Below are 20,482 nucleotides of genomic sequence, written 5' to 3' on the forward strand. Positions count from 1 at the left end.
GGACTCTCTGTTTCTGAAAGGGTTCGACAGAGCATCAACCTGAACACCATGATGCAGTACTTCTCATCATGGCAGTACCAATACTGCAGCAGCATCTGGTTGACCACCGATGAACACATCGACACATCCCTAGAACTCGATGGACTGTCTGTGTGTGTGTGAAACAACAAAGTTTGAAGTGAAAATGGACACATACGATGATTATATCATGCGAAACAACAAATTTTTCAGGACAATTCAAGCAAGTTCTCATAGGATCAAACAGAAACAAATGCATGCTGCAAAGTTGCTAATTACCAATCTTGCTCCTGTTTGTCATAGCAGCGCCGCCATAGCTTCAATACAACGGTCCAAACCGGCTGTCGAACATGCCGGTGTGCAAGAGCAACAAATACAGCAGCTGGCTCAAGGTTGATATTGCGATGAATGCTTCCAGTGTTTGCTGCAATCCAGGTAATTTTTCATTGCTATTGCTTGAATGCATAGACACAACAGAGAAAGGAAGAGCAATGTGTCATTGCTAATTACCAATCTTTTTCCTCTGTGCCCCCCCATTATGATCTCCTTGCATACAAGCCTGTGTTTAGGAAAATTAATAAAGTACATTCAAAGCAAATAATGTTCCAAAAATTCATAATTTCATCTTATAGAGCCTTCTCTTTGCCCTTGCAAAGAGACCATTTTTACTCTTAAAGAGTAACTAGCTTGCCTTATAATGTAACATTTCTTTTTACCTCTGTTTCGGCCATATGGTGAGAAGCCAAAAAAAACAAAGTGTTTTCTTTAATAAAAGCATTCTTGTGAGTTCTTTGTGGTGTTTATATAAAATTTAGATTTTCCCTTTCTTTTTCTTTGCTAACACAAAAGCCATTTCTCGATTGTGAAACCAAAATCAAGACACAGTGTTTGTTGTGAAGCATTTTTTTTTTTTTGTAATGTGGGAAATTAAGAGATTGAACGACTGTTTTTGGTCTGGATCGTTTTAGTCTCTTCAAAATTTATAATTTGCATTGATTTTGCTTAGATATACAAATATATTCATTGTGAGTTAAAGCCCGAGATCTGATCCCTAGGATAAACACAACCAATTATACAAGCATATACGAAATTAGAATTGAATCTATAATTTTACATTATTCCAACCTTCCAAATATATGCATCAAACCATCTATGCTATGGGTTAAGAAGCAAAACATTAAAAATCCTAAATTTTTGAACAACATTTAAATTATAATAAATTATACTTAGCAAATAGTTATAACTATAGACTATGTAAATATTTTTCTCAAGAGCATTGCTAGTAATTTTATTATTAAAGAACTTTTTTTGGTTAATTAAATCATTTTTTAATTATCAATTAAATACATATAATAACTCTATAAAAATATTTCTAACATGATTTATTGTAATCTTAAAAGTGTTTTCTTCTAAGCCATCCTTAGGATAACAAAAAATTTTATAGCAATGTCAATGAACACCCAAATTAAGAAGTGCAAAATAATTAGACTAAATCTATATTTTTATTTTTGTATTTTTATATTATTTTTTATATAATCACTTGAATTTTTCGTTATTTTGATTAAATCTCTGAATTTATATTTTTAAATTAATTTAATTCTTATATTTTAATTTTTTTATGCAATAATTTAAACTTTCCATTATCTCAATTATATTCCTAAATTTACATTTTCGAATTAATTTAACTTATACACTTTGACATAAACATAGTATGACGTGTATTTTATTATTTTATTTTATTTTATTTATACATAAAAACATATGAATTAAATTAATTTTAAAAAATTAAGAATGTAATTAAAATAATAAAAAATTAAATTACTTCATATGAAAAAATGTCAGAATATAAAAATTAAATTAATATAAAAATTCAATTTTAAAATATAATTGAAACAATAAAAAGATTGAGTAAACACAAGAAAAAAATAGTAAAACTGCATGAACAAAAATATAAATTTGATAAAAAATAATTATGTACACCATATTTTGTTTTTTTTTTAATGTATCCGCAAGGTGTATGAGAAGAAATGGAATTACCCAAAAGCAAGGGCTGTTAGGGCCCAGCCGGCGATTGCCGAAGAAGCTGCGGCGGCCAAGCTATCGCTCCGCCAGGCGCGGCGGTGCACCCACCCAGCCACCACCGAACAAACACCAATAGCCCCAGCAAGCGACGCAAACACCAGCATAAAACTAGTCGACTGATTCCCCCCTAAATCTATACGTGTAGATTAGAGACAAAAAGAAGAGCACCAATTAATACTCAAAATGTTGAAGCGTTAATGTTCAAACACAAACATAGAGAGAGGGAGGAGGGGGGAGGCGAAGGGAGGGTGGGACTGACGAGGGTGATTCTGTTCACCGTCGATGAATTTGTCGAGAGACCATCCGGCGAGTCCAAGTAAGATTAGATATCCAACGAAGTTGGCTGTTAAGATAGGCCCCATCAGGCTTCTAGCTCTCCTTCCAATCGCCATCAATTTCTTCTCCCACAACCTCAACCTCCCTAGCTAATATCTGCCTTAAATTCCAATTATCTTCTAGCTTCCGTTTTGAGTATGATACATATATAAATAGATGTGTGTGCGTGTGGAGAGAGAGAGAGAGAGAGAGGTGATGGGAAAGCTGCAGGGCGCTGGGTTGGCCGGGTGTACGCAGTTTCTGGTGGAGGGCTCAACTTAACACAAGTGTTTCATTACATCAGAAAATATAATAGAAAATACCATCCGAAACAAGCATCCCGACTCACAAATGAATAAAACGCCAGAAAAAACCATCTCATCCAGTTGAATGGTACCACACTGCAACAGCAATTACACCTTGTCTCCCAAAACAAAATTGCACTAAAGTCTCACTGTTTCTTTCCACACAAAATTCTGCAATAATTTTGTAAAAGGGGCTTCCATCTACCCTTTCGAACCACCCATCAAAAAAACTTTATCCCAGCAGCACTGTTACTGCTACAAATATATATATATATACATATACATATATATTTCCATTTATCTCCAACAGATTGTCAACACATACATACAGCTCTCACGTACACACACACACACACACACACACACACACAGCTTACTAAGAACACTAATATAGCTATAAGAGGCTGCCCACTGGCAGTGAGTTGAGGGGAGGTTCAATGATGAATAGCAAGGAGCTTAAAACTAGAACACAGATGGAGAATATCATAACTGATTTGCAAGGATCGGCATACTGTCCAAAGAGAGTAATTCTTTCATCTTGACCACTTTCTGAAGATCTGTCACCCATTTGCAGAATTGGGCATGCGAGAAAGCCATAAATCATACCAGTAAAAAGTGCTCCAAAATGTGTCCTGCAGCATTAAACACCCCCCGGGGGTGAAAAAAAGGGAAGAAGGGAAGAAAATATTGATAGCTAGATATAATCTGTCACGTTGTAAACCATATGACATCGATGATGTAATACAGGGAGAAAATACAACTTTGCGATTGTTTATAGAGAAAGTCATACCATTTTAACATATGCGATTGTGATTATAGTTAATATGACAACTTTGCTCTTTCGCTTTCAGACCTAAACTTGTTAATAGGGAACTAACCAGTCATCAATTGGACCAAAATTGCCCAAAACGAAGCTGCAGGCAGTAGCAATTACAGCTTTCTGAAACATGTCTTCAGAATTATCCCTCGCAATGACATTCTTGTTCTGAATTTGATAAATTAGCCAAGCTCCAATTAGAGCAAATACTGGCCCCTGGGCAAACAAGAGAACTGATTGGTAGTAGCATCTCAAGTTAAACAGACACATAATTATTTTAATTTTTTCCTTTTGAATTCTCTACAAACAAGAATATTCAAGGAAATTAAATCAAGAGTCTTTATTTACATGATGATAATGGATCTTAAAATTCTGAAACCCACTGAAATGAGAATAAGATCACAAGATCACTTCTACTGTGTTATTTATGCAGCAGTGATGTATATTTTACAAAATCTATCAAAACTAGGAATTGCTGGGAAAAAAAAAAAGTGACAAAACAACCAGGGAGACTAAACAAATGCACCAACAAATTATGGATGCAGAAAACAAAAATAAATGTTAAATGGACAGAAGAAACCATAACCACTGCAGTGCTGCTTACCGTCCCACCTACAGTTGGCTCTGGTGTTTGAAGATAGCTTGTCAAGTTACCAGAAATTCCTCCAAGGATGTATATCAATAGAAATGTGAAGGATCCATACGCTCTGCAAACTCGAGGACCAAAAGTGAGAAGCACCCAACAACCAAAAGCTATGTGAAGGATTCCTGAGTGCTGCAAATAGAAAGCACTTTCAAGGTAACATATCTTGGATTTTAAAATCTAATACTTTTTATTGGTCAAGGAACTTATGGGCATAAAATGAACTTAAAACAGTCTTCTTTAGCTCTTAGGCATGCCATGGAATTGAAACCAGTCTATTGTTTTGGTCAGTGGATCTTTTATGAGTTCATATTGTTTTACGACCTGTTTATGAACCAATTTTTTCAGAAGTGAACATTCAGCATATGGGTTCACCTTTGTACAACAAGTCTTCCACCTCTTTCATTCAAACAGGAAAACAACAAAACAAGAACCCAGCAATCAAAGGGAAATAAAAATTAAATATGTGACAGATTACTAGATGATCAGTTTGCAGTTAAGAGAGTATACTCTGTGTCTTCTATTGAACTTCCTAGCGGAGCTTCGGTCATAAATTAAAGAATTTGTAAGTGGTTTCATGATATATTTTGAATTTCTAATGTTCAATAAAATGCTATAAAGGGCAGTTATACCTAAAAAGTAACAGAAAGCCCAGTTGAACCATTTCACTTAGGAAAACAATATTCATATAGAATCTTTATACACTTAGCACCCAAAGAAAAAAAAAGAATCTTTACGCAAAAACTGCCACTAGAATGATATGACAACAGCATTTTTTGCATGTACAAGCACCATTTCATTTTATTTTTTCTCAACCAGTTGAGTAAAATAAGAGGCATTTTTTTTTTTTGCTAAGTAATAATGGGCATTGAAATGAAATGAAGGAAATTCAATTATGAGAACATTTGAAATCTCTGCAAATTTTCAATTTGTAAAGCATTATCTTTTTACATTTAGGACAGTCGAATTGCTCTGTAGCCGCAGCCTATTATTCAGCAAGTTTCAATTGATAAACTCCTCTCATAGACAAACACAGCTTCACAACAAATTAATTCAGAAGTAACTGAACAATGGACAAACAGTAATAGAAAAGAAACACGAACCCAATCATCAATCTTGTACCAGAAACATTGGCGTAACTAGCCTCCACCATTCTCCAAGTAGAATCAAGTGATTTATCTTTGCTCCATACAGTGAAGGGAGTGAAAAGAGCTCCACGTCAGAGTGCCGGATAGGACTTGCTATTTCAAACAGGAAAACTGCAATGTTTATAGAAACCAACATGCTTCTGCATTAAGAAATTAAGATTATCAGAAAAAGTATCAGCCAAGGATTTATCCAATGCATAAACATAAATTGCTGGCAAGAGAAATGATGCAATATCAAACAAAAAGGCAAATAAGAAAATAGATATATTACATCAAGTACATATCGGATATTTCATTGCACGAACTCTTTTGACCACCCTCACTATCCCTTTTTTGGAAGTTCATGTATCTCTTCAGTTTCTTCCATCCAGCTCTTCTAGAATCCTCCCTGACAGAATGTGGAGATGCTGCTTCAGGAGTTTCGCCATGAGAAGCTGGTGGCAGGTAGTTTTTTGACTTTGCGTCTGAATGAAAGGAATAACATTATATCATCCATTTTACTTATTACCCAAAAAAACTACCAAAACTAGATATATACCTCAGTTAAGGTTACCAAATATGACATAGCAAAAATCCCTGATCACATAAACATAATAAAATCTTTTGTTCTTAACTACATTCAATTGTTCTCTCACACTTACACCTTCTTGGATTATGATTGGTGAAGTCCGCATCATGTCCATAGACAATTGCCAAAACGATTTCATGTGAATGCTTCACCTCTATTACTTTGCACATTCACCGAACTACATTGCCTTCTCATCTAAATCATGTTCAATGGATTTGACTCCTCATGTTGCGATCAGAGAAGAATAACTTTAGTGATGGAAGAAGAAATGTAACAAGAACATGTAGATATATGTATATATAAATAAGTCAAAGAGAAGCTCTTAGCTAGAATTTGGAAGGATACTCATTTGATCAGAATACAGTTTTAACCTTGAGATATGCTTCTTTTCTACTATAGGTTGAAATATTTAACAACAGAAAGAAAAATCCCTCAGGCTAAAGTACAAGCAGTCACTATGAGCAAGAGAGAAGACATGATGATTGAACAACTAATAGTGAGACATCAGTACAAAATGAGCTCACTAGCAGAATTTTCAGCATTTTCTGTCATACACAAATACTAGGTCAAGTATATCAATGTTGTTCATATTCTGCTCCAAAGTTCAGCAAATTTGTGCCCCTAAAACAATATCAACCTTCTTAAGAGCACACTCAATTCCCAGCCATATCAAGGATATGCCCGCACCCATGGAAATTGATAAAGACAAAACAATTACTGAACTTTTACCTTTATCAACCTTGCCAAAATAACCTTCCAGTGATCCTAGCACCTCTTTGGCTTTGAATGAACCACTTTGTTCAATAATCTCTTCCTTCTTATTGAAAGAAGCTGGAGAAGGTCGATTAGCATCTTGCTTGAGTTTTCCAAAATAAGCATCCAGTGACTCTAATTGTTTCTGATTCAAACTAGACTTAAATGCATGACAGAGGATGGGTGATTTTTGTTGTTGTAGAGCTTTACTGGAGCAGAATCGTAGATGGCCCAGCACCATGTGCATGTTATGTTGGACAAATGGTTTAGTCATGGTTTTGAAAGTGAAAAGCCCTCTACTGAAAATTATTCCTTGAGAAACTCTTGCATTTTTTCTTGTACTAAAATTTGATAGAGTACCAGTTGAATTATTCACAACTGGTCTGCATGATCCACTAGAAACTAAAGAGAGACAACCAAAATTCTCCTGGATTGCAATAAAGCCAAACTGGGAGTGCTTGACATTCTCTCTAAGTTCTTTTGGATTTAAAAGAGAGTGATCTTTATAGCACATCCTATAGCACATTGAAACTGTGGCCATGTGTACCTGAAAAAATAATGGAAACAATTTCTCAGCAACTGTATGTACCCATAAACAGAAGTAATGCATTTTTTGTCCATGTATGAATTAGAACAGTCAAGAACGCTCAAGTTAAATGAAAATGATCTGATAAGAATTAATGGTGCAATAAATTTCATGGCCAAGAAACTGCTTAATATCAAAATTCAACATTTTGAGGAAAAAAAATGGCAATGGCAGTCCCTTATAGGGACCTTGACTACACACCTTAATTTTTTTAACAAATTCAAGAAACTTCTCTATCATGTTACTAATAATCTCTACCATATTAAAACAGTGATTAATAAACTACCTATTACTTTTAATGATAGGAAACAATATCAAAGAAGTGGATCTGCAAGTAGATTGATCCCATTAGCTGTAGGGTAATTAAGCTTAGAAGTCATACCATGAAGTTCTGGGAGAAAGTGATAGAGAAAAGGTGAATAGTTGAAACAAAAATACCAGATAATCAATTTGGACTTACATCAAGGTGGTAAACAATTAAAGCAACCTATCTATCAAGAATAGTGGAGAGTTATAGGCAATAGAAGAAATATCTTGATGTGATCATCACAGGCTTGGAGAAAGCATACGACACTTGTAAATTTGATATGGTGGGGTTTGAAGAAAAGAAATGCATCACAATAAGGTAGTAGAAGATATACATGAGGGGAGCATGACCAAACAAGTACTGCCATAGGAAAGACCATAGATTTTCCTCTTATTGCAGGCTTGCTAACGCTATTAATTTAGTGGATGAATAAAATATTGGGGTAAATGATAATTTAGAACATTGGAGAGTAAATTTAAGATAGCCTTATCTTTACATGAAAGTGCATAGATTGGTGTTTACGTAACCTAGAAAATTAACAAAATAGAGCGCTGGTTTTAGTGTTTTGCATGATCAATGTGTACATATAATGTCAAGAGGATACTTCTATAAGATAGATATAAGACCAACAACACTATCTGATACAATGTTGGATGACCAAGAAACTACATATAAGCAAAATGAATGCAGCTAAGATGAGGATACTAACTTGAATGGATGGAAAAACTAGGAGAAATAGGATTGGAATGAATTCATTCAGGAGATTATATTGATAACATCAATTGAGGAAAAAAATAAAGAAAATCAGTTGAAATGGTTTGAGCAAATAAAGTATGACCAAAACATACTCCATTGTGAGAAGGGACAACAATCATATTCAGGATAGCACTAGAATTTGTGGGAGGCCACAAGTAAGTTGGATAGAGATCATAAATAAAGGAGTGAATATAGTAAAAAGAATCAAGGTAGCCATCAGGTCAATCCGGGAAAAGAGCTTAGTTGAGTTACGTTGGACTAATAACTTGCAATGATACAGAGTGATGTCTAAAATTAAATTCTAGTATAGTATAGAGGCTAGACTATCCTTATTCCTTACCAATTGTGATGAGCACTTGATTGGCCTAAGAGAAACAATGACAATTAAGCAGCATATGAAGGAAATGTAAAATTTGTTATGAAGAGATAATAAGGTTGAGAAAACAGAGCCAAAAAGAAAAAAAAGTCATAAAGTATGTTGTCCCTTGAGGAGAGGAAGATAGAATAGAAATGAATGGACATGGTTTATCCCATTTAGGAAAGCCAAGAATAATAGAACGGAAATTGATGGAAACACTTTGCATCCATTCGCCCAAAAGCATGGATAGAATGGAAATAGAGGAAAGATTTTATTTTTGTGTATTGACAAAATTAAACTTAATAATTTTATAAAAATTCAAATTTCTCTTCTTTTTTTTTTTCACTCGTTTTTTTTTCTTGGGGGGGGGGGGGGGGTCATTTAAATTTCTCCTTCAGTTAACAAAACTCTATCTTTTAAGATTTTAAGAGAGCATAACAGTCATTTGCCACTTAACATGTTTCTATTTCTTTTTTTCTTTTTTGCTACATAATATGTTTCTATTTCATCTATTTCTACAGCTCTGCCAAGCAAGGTGTATGTGTTTTACATTACTTTCCATCCCGTGCTCTCACCAACACACAGAAAATATTTTATGTTCCATCCTACTCATTTCCATTCCACTACTAGCAGATCACAAATTCAGAGACTGGGTTTTGAATGCCTTAACAAGGACCTTTTACACGAACTGTATATTTGACAAATCATGTAGCAATAAACTACTTATCAGACACAATGGGCCTCTGACGTTATTAAGCTAAAAACAGATTGCATGATCCAAGGGCCAAACGCTGTTGAGTTTTCATATAAAAAAAAAAAAATAGAAAACATATGGGCGGATTACCAACTACTTTAGTTCCCAGTAAACATATTGGCACGTACAAAGAACCCATTTAGTATTCGTTCAGACATTTCTACAAACAGTTCATATATACATACGCGTAAACGCACCTATATATAGGCGAGCAGCATAAATTCTCACATCCAATAGATGATGGGCGAGAAGGCAAGTGCCATTTCTATCAGTGCTAGTACTGGAGTTGCTGAAGGTGAAATGGAAGAGACAGCCGAGAAGAAAATACTCAGATGAGTGGAACTTCCATTAATGGACGGACATTGTAATGACCAGATATAGAAAATAAATGTACAGAAACATGGGACAGGGTCACGCAGGCAGCATCAGTCTGATTCCTTATCGCCGTCGGCCCATTCAACTCCCGCCACGTGTACAAACACGCGACTCCGAACCACTACTTCCTGATCTGGTTGTCCCCCGCCGCAAATCAAAGCTTTCCATCAGTACGGTTTCCACAATCAAATAAGAATTCAATTTGTCTGATCTTTTTTTAATATGTCATTTTAAATAAAGGACTACTTTAATTATATTAATTTAGTTTTTTATTTTTAAATAAACTTAAATAAAAATAATAGAATTATTTTAAAATTATTGTGATTTAGAGATCATATATTTAAGATAAAATAAATTATTTTTATTGTTTTTTAAAAATTTTAATAAATTTGAGTAAATGACATGATACTTTATAATTTTTTTTTTAACATCAATGACTATTTTATTATTAAAATTTTATATATTGTTGCTCAGATATAACAATAAATTTATTTGTGTGAAAGAGTGTTTTGATCATTATTTGCAAGAAATAAATCAATTGGAGGCATGCGTGAATATTACCTCAAGTCTTTCGATACTAAAATTAATCTTTCAAATAAAGTGTTGAAAACCAATATAGTTCTAATTTTTGGAATTGTTAGTATACTTTTACTAGAAAACGAGGCTCCTATTTATAGAGAGAGGAGATCAATGGGTGAAGGGGAGAGCCACAATTCTCAGTGGGCATTTAAATCTATTTTTTGAATGTGTAAGGAAGATATTGGTGGCTCACAAGACTTTCTTAAATAATAATAAGTGAGTTACTCGTAAATTTTTGATAGGATTTTTTAAGGATTTTGAGAAAAACTATCGAAAGAGATTACTCAGTCACTTGATCTTAATTATTTAGTTTTAGTCAATTGATTAATACCCTTTTAGGTTTATCGATCATCTAATAACTCTATGTTCTATACGTGAATATTTTATTTTAATAAATTTTTAGTTCTTTTTTCTTAAGTTCGAATCCACTCTATTCCACACAATAATAATATAATTATTATGGTTAAATTTACATTACCTTTTATACGGACAGTGATTCATGCACCGAGAAGATACAATGTATTTACCGCGGGCAAAGTGATTTTCCATTTAAGACCCCTTCTCCTTTGTTATATATAAAAGGGGGATCCAGTCGGTGCGCCATATCGGTGCGAAAATCATTCTCCTCTCTTTATGCCCTAATTTCATTTTCCTGGTACATGTACACGCCATCAAATTCAGGCTCTCCCGCCACCGCAAACAGGACGACTGCGCGTCTGATCTGAAATATTTGCCGTCCAGTTTCCGACCAACCGCAAGAAGAATCGGCGGAAAATGGCGGCGGCGGCGGCGGCTGCTTCAGTCTCCGTATCCATTCAGGACTCAGCTAATCAGCAGAGCAGGACCGGCGACCGCGACCGCGACCTCGACCGCGACGAGAACAAGAAGGAAGAAATTCTTCTCTGCGCGTGGGGAAGACTTGTCATCAGGTATTGTTTTCGGCTTCTCTCATAATCACTTATAAGATTCATAGGGAATTGGGGAAGGTTGGATTATACTTGGATGGATTACTCACGGGTTCTGCAACAAGTAATTGATATTATTTTTTGATCAACGGTTGATTTTGAATTTATGCCCTGTTTTGTGCATTTTATGGAAAATTAAGCGGTGGCTACCGGCGTAGATCTGTGCTCACATTGGGGATCCGCCAACTGAATTGCGAAAAAGTAGTTAGGGAGTTTGCTTGGAAATTTTAATTTTCTTTGGGTGGTTTTGGGCCTTTTACATACTTGATAACAAAAGGTTTTTCCCTTTTATGAAAGAAAAGATTGAGGCTACTGTAGCAAGCAATAGATTAGAGCCAAGCTGGACCTAGTGTATTGGGCGTTCTAGTTTAAGATATGTGGCCTAGGACTCAGCTTGACTCGATCTGTGATAAGAGTCAGATCAAGCTTGCCCTATCTATGGCTCGACCAAGCCTTAACTTGACTTGACTCACATAAAAAATGTTAAAATTTGAAAATATTTTATAAAATTAGTTTTGAAATACATTGTTAATTAATATATTTTATGCATTACCACCCCCAAAATTGAAGTGCTGTGTGCAGCATTTCAGCATTTCAAGATAATATATATTAGTATATTTAATGTATATTATATTTTATGCATAATTACATTCATTTCAAAATGGTCAAATAATATTTCAAATTTATTTACATAAGAATGCATGTGAATACTAAATTATATTTTATGCATAGTTAATATATATTTTAAGTAAATTTAACAATTCAATACTTTTAAAATAAATAAATAAATTAAAATAATATTGTGGGCTGGCCCGGATGGGTCCATTTAATAGGGTTTAGGGTTTTAGGGTCTAGGGCTGGCTGGGCGGGGTCCATTGGTTCTGAGAAAATACGCATCAATATGTTCAAATGTGCTTAGTGACAACAAACTATTGGAAGGAGGTCAATTGTTGTTCTGGGTAACATATTCTATGTTGCTTTTTGCTTTACAGCATAGGAGTCTGTATAAGAAAATTCATATAATATGCAAAGTGTAAATGTTGGGAGGTTATCATTTTCTTGAGTCATGAATCGTACTAATCGTTCTTGATAAATAGTTGTGAAGTCATACTTGGGAACAATGACTCCTTTTTCTTAGCACCAACTTGCTGCACAAATCAAGATTTGAATCACATTTCTCCCTACTTTTCATTACTATGGTATTATCTGTTTTGTAATTGAAACAAATCATTTTTGCAGTGTCGTCAGAAAATCACAAATATTTTTGGATCATGCAAGAATCACAAGAAGGACCGGCCATGTACTATGAAATTTTGTCGTAAATGCCTCTTTAACAGGTTGGTGACAATAATGTGCTTCATATCATCAGCTCTTTTGTATATATTTATTCCTTTTGCTGGTGGGTAGCAGCCTATATGTCATTTCATAAAATTGATTTGTTTGATTTTGTTCAGATATGGAGAAAAGGCAGAAGAAATGGTAGCGTTGGAGGACTGGAGTTGTCCGAAGTGCAGAGGCATCTGCAATTGCAGCGTCTGCATGTTTGTTGTTTGACCTTCTCTATTATTGACTGGTATTTAAAGTAATTACATTGGCGAGTCTCAAAAGTTTTGACTTTTCAGGAAGAAACGTGGCCACCAGCCCACTGGTATACTGGTGCACACAGCAAAAGCAGAAGGTTTTTCCTCTGTTTCAGAGCTGCTCCATGTTAAAGGTCCTGAAAGTTTTGGTAGGGCCAATATTGTGAAAGCTGTGGATGGTAACCAAGAAGATGATGAAATTTTGCTGAAGGAGAGTAATCCCAAAGCCAAAAGGCAAAGAATTTCTAAGGAAGGGTTAATAGAGATCCAAGATGGCAACCGGGGAACTAGGAGTTCATTGAAAGAGACTAAATGCATTGGTGAAGACATCTCATTGCCCGAGGGCACTGAGTTGATAACTGTAGCTGGCATTGACCTACCGCCAAGGGATGTAGGCTATGGCTTGCAATTCTTGGAATTCTGTGCTGCTTTTCAGGAGGTAAGGAACTTCTCTTCTAATAATTAGAGAATGAATGCAAATTTGCATCGTTTGACTCTGAACAGTTTCATTCAATTTGTCAAGTGAAATGCATCCCATTTGACTCTAAACCTTTTGATATTGTGTACGCTGTTTTTGTTGCTCGGAACTGTTATAACAAATTAGGTAACCATACTTATTAAGAGTGGTTTCAAGTATTCATTAGACTTCATTTTAGTCATTGGAGCTTTTCTAATGCAATTTTAAGGAGTAATCTCCATTAACATCTACCATTTGCTACTGCTTTCATGTTTGGCTCTTATGTTCTATTTAGTACTTTTTTCAATAATCTTTTGTATGCAGTGTATGAAAAAAAGCTAGTGTCTAATTTTCTCACCTTTTCCATTTCACACATTGCCCTTTGGTAGATTCTTGTTTTGAAGGAAGGGGAACCTGTATATTTGCTTCAAGAGCTAATACATGGGGGACGTGGGTGCCAAGGAAAATATTCTCCAGTTGTCCAGTTTCACATCAAGTTACTGTCGCTGATACTAGAGGACCTGAGTGGCGAGTACGGACCTTGAAGTTAGGAATATGTAGCTAATTAGATCTATATTAGTATGGAACACTGTACTGATATCTCCTTCATCATCTGTTCAGCTCTTCAAAGATAACTTCAAAACATGGCAAGGATTCTTGGCTGCATGTTTTACGGAATTGTATCTTCAGATCCCATTTTGCATGGGAAAAACTGAAGCTAGAAGGGTTTGGCTGGGAAGCTGAGGATTATAGTAGTTTAGACTCCTCAAAAAGGCTTAGGATCTTGGCTTTTCTATGCGATGAAATTCTTTGCACCAAGTAAGTGACAAGGTTTTTTACTTATTTCTTCTGTTTTCTTTTTTCAAGGCTTCTCTTACTTGCAGCAAATTATGAACAAATAAATTAATTTTCATTGCAGAAAAATTAGGAACTGGATAGATGATCAAAATTCAAATTTTTTTGAAAAGATTAAAGCAGCAAAAGAAAGAGTTCGTGCTGCAAAACATAAGGTAGCAAAGACATGGGTGGCTTTTCTGGCCTTCATATGACATATGATAATGTTAAGTGTTTTTCATTTTTGAACTGATACCCCTTATAGGAGGAAGAATTGAAGCAAAAGATGCAGGACGAGGTGTGCAAAGCTATCATTTCACATAATGGTGCTCCTCTTTCAGTTGCTGAGAATGAAGCTTCTGTTTCACGCTTTAAAATTGAAGCAGCTCAAGCTCATGCTGAATTGCTGGAGTTGAAAGATATGGTACCTAATGGTATGATCTGAAATGTGATTATTTTAGAATGTTTGTTAAAAAACAATTGAACTGGTTCTTGGGCTGTTAAATTGACTTCCTAGATAATGTTTAGACATTGAGTTTGACTTAGCTTAACTATCTCACCTGACCTTGTATGTTGCACATTTGTCTGAGTCAAGCTTGTTGTGATCCTAATTGAACTTGCTTTTATTTTAGTGCTAGAATTTACTCTTTCTATTTTAGAAAATATAAACTAGTGACTAGAGTTATATGATCTTTCAGATGACTAAACATTTTGGCATGGCTCACTTATTTAATTATATTAATGAGCTTTTAATTTCCCCACAGTGGGGATTGTTGTTTTAATGAGCCTCTAATTTTAGGTTATCCCTGTCAGGTAAAGGGATTATTCTATTAGAACTGTAATATACCTATATTCAGGTCTTGGTAACCTGTGTTCAATCTCTTTTTTCCTTTATGTTCACCTTGTCAATAAATCATGGGAGAGGTGGATTTGTTTATTTTGTTTGCCCTGAAAGTTGCTTAACAATTTAGTCTCTGGCTTTTCAGGTGTAGCTTGGTTCATCACCCTTTAGGCCTTGCGACCCCTTTTTCTAATTTCTTATCTCATTTTATCTCTTGATCATATGCCCCCTCTAGTTTAGAATATGTGCAATAGCCATATGCCCCTCTAAATGGAGCTTGGTAGGTACTGAAAAGGTACAATACAGCATATGTCTCATAACCTGTACATGAACTTACTAGTCAGTTTCAGGGATAGTCATCAGTTCACCTCCTTAAAGTAGTAAGACAAATTTAAACCTTACTGTTGGATTTGTTTTGATCCTTGTGATAGAAAATTCTTTGCACATTTGCAATGTCATCAATTGTTTTTTGTCGCTCTGGAGAAATTTAAAATGAAGCAAATTGACTAAAGTTGCAATAGTTTTGGGTGGTCTATTAGTTCTTGGCCCTTCTAATTTTTTCATTAGCATTGAATTTTAGTTGATTTATATTAGATTTTATATCAGTTTCCTTATCCTTACAGCTGTATAAAATTTGTGACCCTCTTTTAATTTGGTTACCTTTTAAATATATTTGTTTCATCATCAATCTCTTTAGATGATGACCTAGCTTTGATTATCCAAGAAATCTTGTGTTTATCTTTTAACAAAATTGGTAATATTGTACTAGATTACTTTTTATCTTTTTGTCTGAAAACTCCACTTGTGGGTTCCTATTTACAGTATGTTACAAGATCATATAAAGGAGGGGGGTTGTGTTGGGTAGCCAATAGTCCACATAAAACACATTGGATCAAACAACACACGTGGAGGGATTAAGGCTTGATATGTTATTATTTGAATTGTATTTTCCTTGATTGTTTTATTTTATGAGAAAACTAAAATTTCACCTTTTAGTTCCAGTCTACCAACAACAAAAATTATTGCAAATTTAATTCATGGATCCCTCTTATAATTGTTTCTTTCCAATCGTCTAATATTTCATAGTTGTCAAAAAATCACTGAGCTGCAAAGAGTGCTTGGAGCTGAGGTGCAAGGCACAAGGCAGAGGCACATGCCTCATAGGCATGGCGAGCACATTTTTCATAATGTGTATAAAAACTTTATACCATTTTTGCAATTTAAAACTATAAAGAGGTAAATGCAAAACCATAAAATTATGAATGACAAATAGCCAACACTATAATAGCAACTAACATTATTTCAACAAAGTGCTAAATGATAAATAAAAAATTAGTTTCATAATGGCATAAAACACAGTTAAATGAAATAAAAAAATAAAAAAAAACATTAATTTAAGTAAATTTTTAAAAAAATAGAATCTTAGTTAAACAACAGACTTTAAGTAAAATTGAGAACTGAGGTATATACAATATTTGCATTGTGGTGTGTTTCTAATTGAAATAAACAATTTAAAGATATTGAAAAAGAGAATAACTAGATTATTAGAAAAAAAAATACAAAAAAAGAGAAAAAGGAAATACAGAGTAGGAAGAGAACAGCCATCTGAACATGGTGTCTTGCTAATTGAAATAATTAATTTAGAGATGTTGAAAATAATAGAAAAAAGAAAAATAGAACAGGAATAAACAACAAGCTGAACATGGTTTTAAAATAATATTATTTTTATTTTTTTTTTTTTCCAAAACAGGTCCGGTTGAAAATGATTACCAATCTAGTATTAGGAGTGCCACAACATCTGTCATGCAAGCAGGGACACTTCTGTAGCAATGCCGAAGGCATAAACGCGCTTGGTAAGTGCATTCGGTGATGGAACCAATAGACGCACTTGCCAAGTGCGCTTTTCATGTGTTTATTGATAGAAAATAAGCGTATTTGACAAGTGCATAGTTATATAGAAACAATAAATGCAGTTGTCAAGTGGGTTCACGCTTTGTCCCCTGCTACGGGAATACACCTGCTGCATAGCATCCCTTTTGGCATGGCTGATACTAGATCAGTATATATTCAGGGCCGAGCCTCTCATAGATCTACATGACCATGATTTTCATCTTGAGAAGAAGAAGTGAAGAAGGCAGATCAAAGGTTTTAGGACCAAAAAAAAAAAAAAAAAGTACCTGAATGTGGGTTTAAGCTTGTCGAAGACAACTCTTTGAAATTTAATAGATCTCTTGTTCTTTGAAGGACAATGATGGAAGCCCTTAACAAATTCAAACGTGGTTTCTTTCCAATTTCAACATTTTCATTAATGCATTTATTTATTTGTTGCAGTTTAGGCTGGTTTGCCCTTGTTGTATGATTAACTTATGAAATATAAATCAATCTTCCTATATGAGCAAATGTTATCATTGTAGAATGTTCTATGTCCAAATTCTCAGAAGTCATTTCCTTATCAATTATGTTTTGCATCTTCCGAGGCTTCTTCCTTAAATTTAGTGTCTTTGGCATGATAACCTGACCTGTGTGTGAACCATTTTCTCAGAGGACGAAAGATCTGATTCTCTTAGGACAGAACCAATCCTTTTGGGCATTGCGGGGCACAAATATTGGAAATTAAAAGGAAGTTCTGACAATCCTACTATTCTCCTCCAAGGTTAGGTGATTACTTTAGCAGTTAGACTTTTAAGAATTCAGTAGTGAGTTAGGATGCTTATTTTTTTTGTTCAATTTACAGATGTGAGAACCAAGGACTCGGATGAGTCTGGTGACAAGTGGTTCACCTTTGACGTCGAGCAGGAAAAAGAGATTCAAAAATCCATTTCTTCTTTAAGGTAATGGAATGTATATCCAACTTGTATATACAAGGGTATGAATGCGTGCATTCTAGTCTTAGGTCCTCCTATAGACATTTTTTTAAATGTTAAAAATCTCTGTTTTCTTCATGATTGTTCCTTGCAACCTTGTTTCTAAAATTGGTATGTAATAATCTGATCCCATTAAAAAATCTAAAGATACATTACTGGGCAATGTTAGACCACAGCTTGTTTAGGTAGGTACCTGGATTTGTAAGAGAAATGTGATATGCAATAAGGTGTAACAGGGGTAAACTTATGGTTCACTATTAGAATTCAAAATACTATTTGAAACAGTTCTAATGAAATATTACAATCCAATCATTTTTTTTTTTTTTGCTTTCAAATCAATTGTATAAAAACACATTTCTCCAATCATGAAAACCAATTTTTATGCTTTGTCCTGGGCATCTACTATCTATAGACTTTAGTTTCTTATATTTCCTGAACTTTACAGAGAGTGCAAAATTCCTTGTTTTGGGATGCGGAGGTAACTTGTTTACTCATTCGCCATTTGTTAGGGTACAAGCATCTTATGTGGGCATAGGTTATCGGTAAAATGTAACCTGCATTAAGCAGAAAATTTTCAGACTTCGATTGCATTTAGATAATCATTTTGTTCCAATGGCAGTTTTGGAAGTGAGATTTTCTTTTTTCTTTTTGTTACAGGAAAAGAAGGTCTGGAAAGAATTCCTGATGGACCTATCTTCTAAAATTAGCAAAGCGGCCTAATTTAATTAATCTGCTGCCATTTAGTCAATGCAATTAAGGTACTGTTTTGCGCATAGCTTTCTCTGGTGATTTTGTTATCCATCAGGCATTGATTGGGTGTGGAACTGGTATTAGATAAACCACTCGAATGTTTCCATATGTAGTTGATGAATTTAAAGGAAAATATACTTGAGCTTGTTCACATTTCACAAGCAATTCAAACAGAGATTTTCAAGCCATTTTTTTTTCTCATTTATCCAGCCCTACTTTACACAAAAACCAGTAAAATTTTCTATTCTACTCCCTAAAACCAAGATCTGAATATACGAGTTGCCATTCAATAACGTTTGTATAAATAAAAGTTGTGAGGTTGTAGTATGCCAATTCAACCCAAAAGGAGGACTTAGTTTGATAAAACAAAGTTGCAAGTACAGCTTCTTATTTGCTTATTCTAGAGATCTCGTTCCAAGCTAATACTAGCATAATGTCTTTGCTATTCTAGCAGGTGGGATTGAAGATGATCGATGGATTCTGATTGCAAATCTGTTCTAAATTGCTCGAGGCTCCAAGCTCCGAATAAAAAATAAAAAACTTACTGAAAAAGCTGATATATTTTGATGATTGGACTCTCTAAATCCTGCTATACCTTTATGAACCTTATTTGTTTTGACGGTTGAATTGTGTAAATATTAAGTTGTTACTGAATTTGATATATTGTAAATTGTAATTCATATAATTTTTTCTGAAGAGAATTGGAGATAATATTTGGACACTCACTTGTGACATTTTTGAGTAGTATATTAATACATAAATATTACAAGTGAGTGTCAAAATTGCGTGTCCCTCTTTTCTAATTCACAAGTCTCTTGTATAGGTTTTGAATGGATCCACCTTACCCCAATCAGGCTATTCTATTATGTTGTTTTGGTACCATTTGGGGAGGATATTTCTCATTTGTATTCTCTTTGTGTAATGTAAAATTAAATTGATTTAAATCATAACATTTAGTTAGATAATTTGTATCTAATTTAACTCGTTATTCTAATGAATCAAGTTTAGTTCGACTCATTATTTACATAAAATTAATGGGGTTTTTTTTTTTTAGACCTGCAATTTGGCTCAATATGTCTAAGGGTCGGTGGGCTAGTAGACTCAATTAAGTTCTAATTTTATAAAAATATAAAATATAAATAATTTAATTTTAAATTAAATTTATTGATATTTAATTTAATTACTCTAATACTTTAAATATTATTAGGCAATTTCACAAATTTACAGTGATAATTAATAAATCTTAAATAATTTCTATACACAACTTTATATTTTTTATAAAAAAAATTATATCTCGTACACAAGCATAATCACTTTAAAAAATTTTATATATATAAATAAATATGTATCTCATACATAATTATTGGAGTTGGAATCCCAAGTACGAAGAAATTTTTTTATAATTTTTAAATATTTATAAAACTTAATAAGAATTTTAAATTTTAAAAGTAAATTTAAATTATTGAAAGTTTAAATTTTTAAACTTTTAACTTCTATCTCTTAACTTTTTATTTTAATGATAGAAATTGCATGTTTAAAAAAATCTATATAATAAGGCACAACTGTTTTGAATTGTCTAAAATATATAGACATTTTGATGGATGAGATCAATTTCTGATACTTTGATGGCTGAGATTAAAACTTTTCCCGCTCAATCCATCCCCCTCACTGCCTCTCTCTATCTCTCACGACCCACTCCTCACTCACTCATTCTCTCCTCTCTCTTTCTCTCTCTCACAGACCCCACCCTCACTCACTCTCTTTCTCTTTCTCTGTCCCTGCAGCTTCACGCCCAAACATCTGTCTCATCAAAGCAGCAGATTTTAG

At 34.1% G+C, this 20,482-nt stretch overlaps 5 protein-coding genes across 9 annotated transcripts in view; 3 read left to right on the forward strand and 2 right to left on the reverse strand.

Annotated features, from left to right (window-relative positions):
- Nucleotides 1-20,482, forward strand: part of LOC127810378 (14-3-3-like protein GF14-C) — a 38,134-nt gene that overhangs the window by 3,777 nt on the left and 13,875 nt on the right. The window lies entirely within an intron of this gene.
- On the reverse strand, nucleotides 112-2,623 carry LOC127810382 (membrane protein PM19L-like). Of its 3 annotated transcripts, XM_052349839.1 has the most exons (4): nucleotides 2,360-2,623; nucleotides 2,056-2,233; nucleotides 529-577; nucleotides 112-442 (listed from the first exon to the last, which is right to left on the reverse strand). In XM_052349839.1, exons 1-4 carry the CDS (start codon nucleotides 2,490-2,492, stop codon nucleotides 338-340), a joined length of 465 nt encoding a protein of 154 aa, XP_052205799.1. In that variant the 5' UTR covers nucleotides 2,493-2,623; the 3' UTR covers nucleotides 112-337. The 3 variants fall into 3 exon arrangements, with proteins under 3 accessions (XP_052205799.1, XP_052205800.1, XP_052205798.1); XM_052349840.1 differs by having other exon boundaries at nucleotides 112-577; nucleotides 2,378-2,623; XM_052349838.1 differs by having other exon boundaries at nucleotides 112-577.
- On the reverse strand, nucleotides 2,739-9,857 carry LOC127810375 (RHOMBOID-like protein 9, chloroplastic). 3 transcript variants are annotated; one of them, XM_052349818.1, is made up of 7 exons: nucleotides 9,608-9,857; nucleotides 6,626-7,196; nucleotides 5,600-5,792; nucleotides 5,303-5,468; nucleotides 4,142-4,312; nucleotides 3,599-3,753; nucleotides 2,741-3,352 (listed from the first exon to the last, which is right to left on the reverse strand). In XM_052349818.1, the coding sequence occupies exons 2-7, from the start codon at nucleotides 7,188-7,190 to the stop codon at nucleotides 3,115-3,117; spliced, it is 1,488 nt and encodes a 495-aa protein (XP_052205778.1). In that variant the 5' UTR covers nucleotides 7,191-7,196; nucleotides 9,608-9,857; the 3' UTR covers nucleotides 2,741-3,114. The 3 variants fall into 3 exon arrangements, with proteins under 3 accessions (XP_052205781.1, XP_052205780.1, XP_052205778.1); XM_052349821.1 differs by lacking the exons at nucleotides 6,626-7,196; nucleotides 9,608-9,857 and adding an exon at nucleotides 5,970-6,619 and having other exon boundaries at nucleotides 2,739-3,352; XM_052349820.1 differs by lacking the exons at nucleotides 6,626-7,196; nucleotides 9,608-9,857 and adding an exon at nucleotides 5,964-6,619 and having other exon boundaries at nucleotides 2,739-3,352.
- LOC127810373 (uncharacterized) overlaps nucleotides 4,204-20,482 on the forward strand; it is a 49,769-nt gene continuing 33,490 nt past the window's right edge. Inside the window, exon 1 of the mRNA XM_052349813.1 lies at nucleotides 4,204-4,336. The gene's annotated coding sequence lies outside the window, so the exon portion shown is untranslated. The remainder of the gene's footprint in view (nucleotides 4,337-20,482) is intronic.
- Nucleotides 9,651-19,346, forward strand: LOC127810008 (uncharacterized). The gene is made up of 13 exons (XM_052349223.1): nucleotides 9,651-9,705; nucleotides 11,202-11,293; nucleotides 12,569-12,666; nucleotides 12,784-12,870; nucleotides 12,952-13,348; nucleotides 13,756-13,898; nucleotides 13,988-14,185; nucleotides 14,286-14,376; nucleotides 14,466-14,634; nucleotides 17,584-17,694; nucleotides 17,776-17,872; nucleotides 18,563-18,663; nucleotides 19,110-19,346. Exons 1-12 carry the CDS (start codon nucleotides 9,651-9,653, stop codon nucleotides 18,588-18,590), a joined length of 1,566 nt encoding a protein of 521 aa, XP_052205183.1. The 3' UTR covers nucleotides 18,591-18,663; nucleotides 19,110-19,346.

This window comes from Diospyros lotus, chromosome 9 (assembly GCF_014633365.1).
Source record: "Diospyros lotus cultivar Yz01 chromosome 9, ASM1463336v1, whole genome shotgun sequence".
In the NCBI taxonomy this organism is placed as follows: Eukaryota; Viridiplantae; Streptophyta; class Magnoliopsida; order Ericales; family Ebenaceae; genus Diospyros; species Diospyros lotus.

Bases quoted from the DNA above. Each gene is read 5' to 3' on its own strand.
- LOC127810382 (XM_052349838.1), bottom strand. From the start codon at position 2,492: ATGGCGATTGGAAGGAGAGCTAGAAGCCTGATGGGGCCTATCTTAACA. The intron at 2,234-2,359 runs GTCAGTCCCACC...CTACACGTATAG, and splicing joins CGGTGAACAGAATCACCCTC to ATTTAGGGGGGAATCAGTCG. The intron at 578-2,055 runs GTAATTCCATTT...TCCTAAACACAG, and splicing joins CTAACAGCCCTTGCTTTTGG to GCTTGTATGCAAGGAGATCA.
- LOC127810375 (XM_052349818.1), bottom strand. From the start codon at position 7,190: ATGGCCACAGTTTCAATGTGCTATAGGATGTGCTATAAAGATCACTCT. The intron at 5,793-6,625 runs GTAAAAGTTCAG...CCTTTCATTCAG, and splicing joins TTTTGGCAAGGTTGATAAAG to ACGCAAAGTCAAAAAACTAC. The intron at 3,754-4,141 runs GTAAGCAGCACT...TTGTTTGCCCAG, and splicing joins AGCCAACTGTAGGTGGGACG to GGGCCAGTATTTGCTCTAAT.
- LOC127810008 (XM_052349223.1), top strand. From the start codon at position 9,651: ATGGGCGAGAAGGCAAGTGCCATTTCTATCAGTGCTAGTACTGGAGTT. The intron at 11,294-12,568 runs GTATTGTTTTCG...TCATTTTTGCAG, and splicing joins TGGGGAAGACTTGTCATCAG to TGTCGTCAGAAAATCACAAA. The intron at 14,377-14,465 runs GTAGCAAAGACA...TACCCCTTATAG, and splicing joins TTCGTGCTGCAAAACATAAG to GAGGAAGAATTGAAGCAAAA.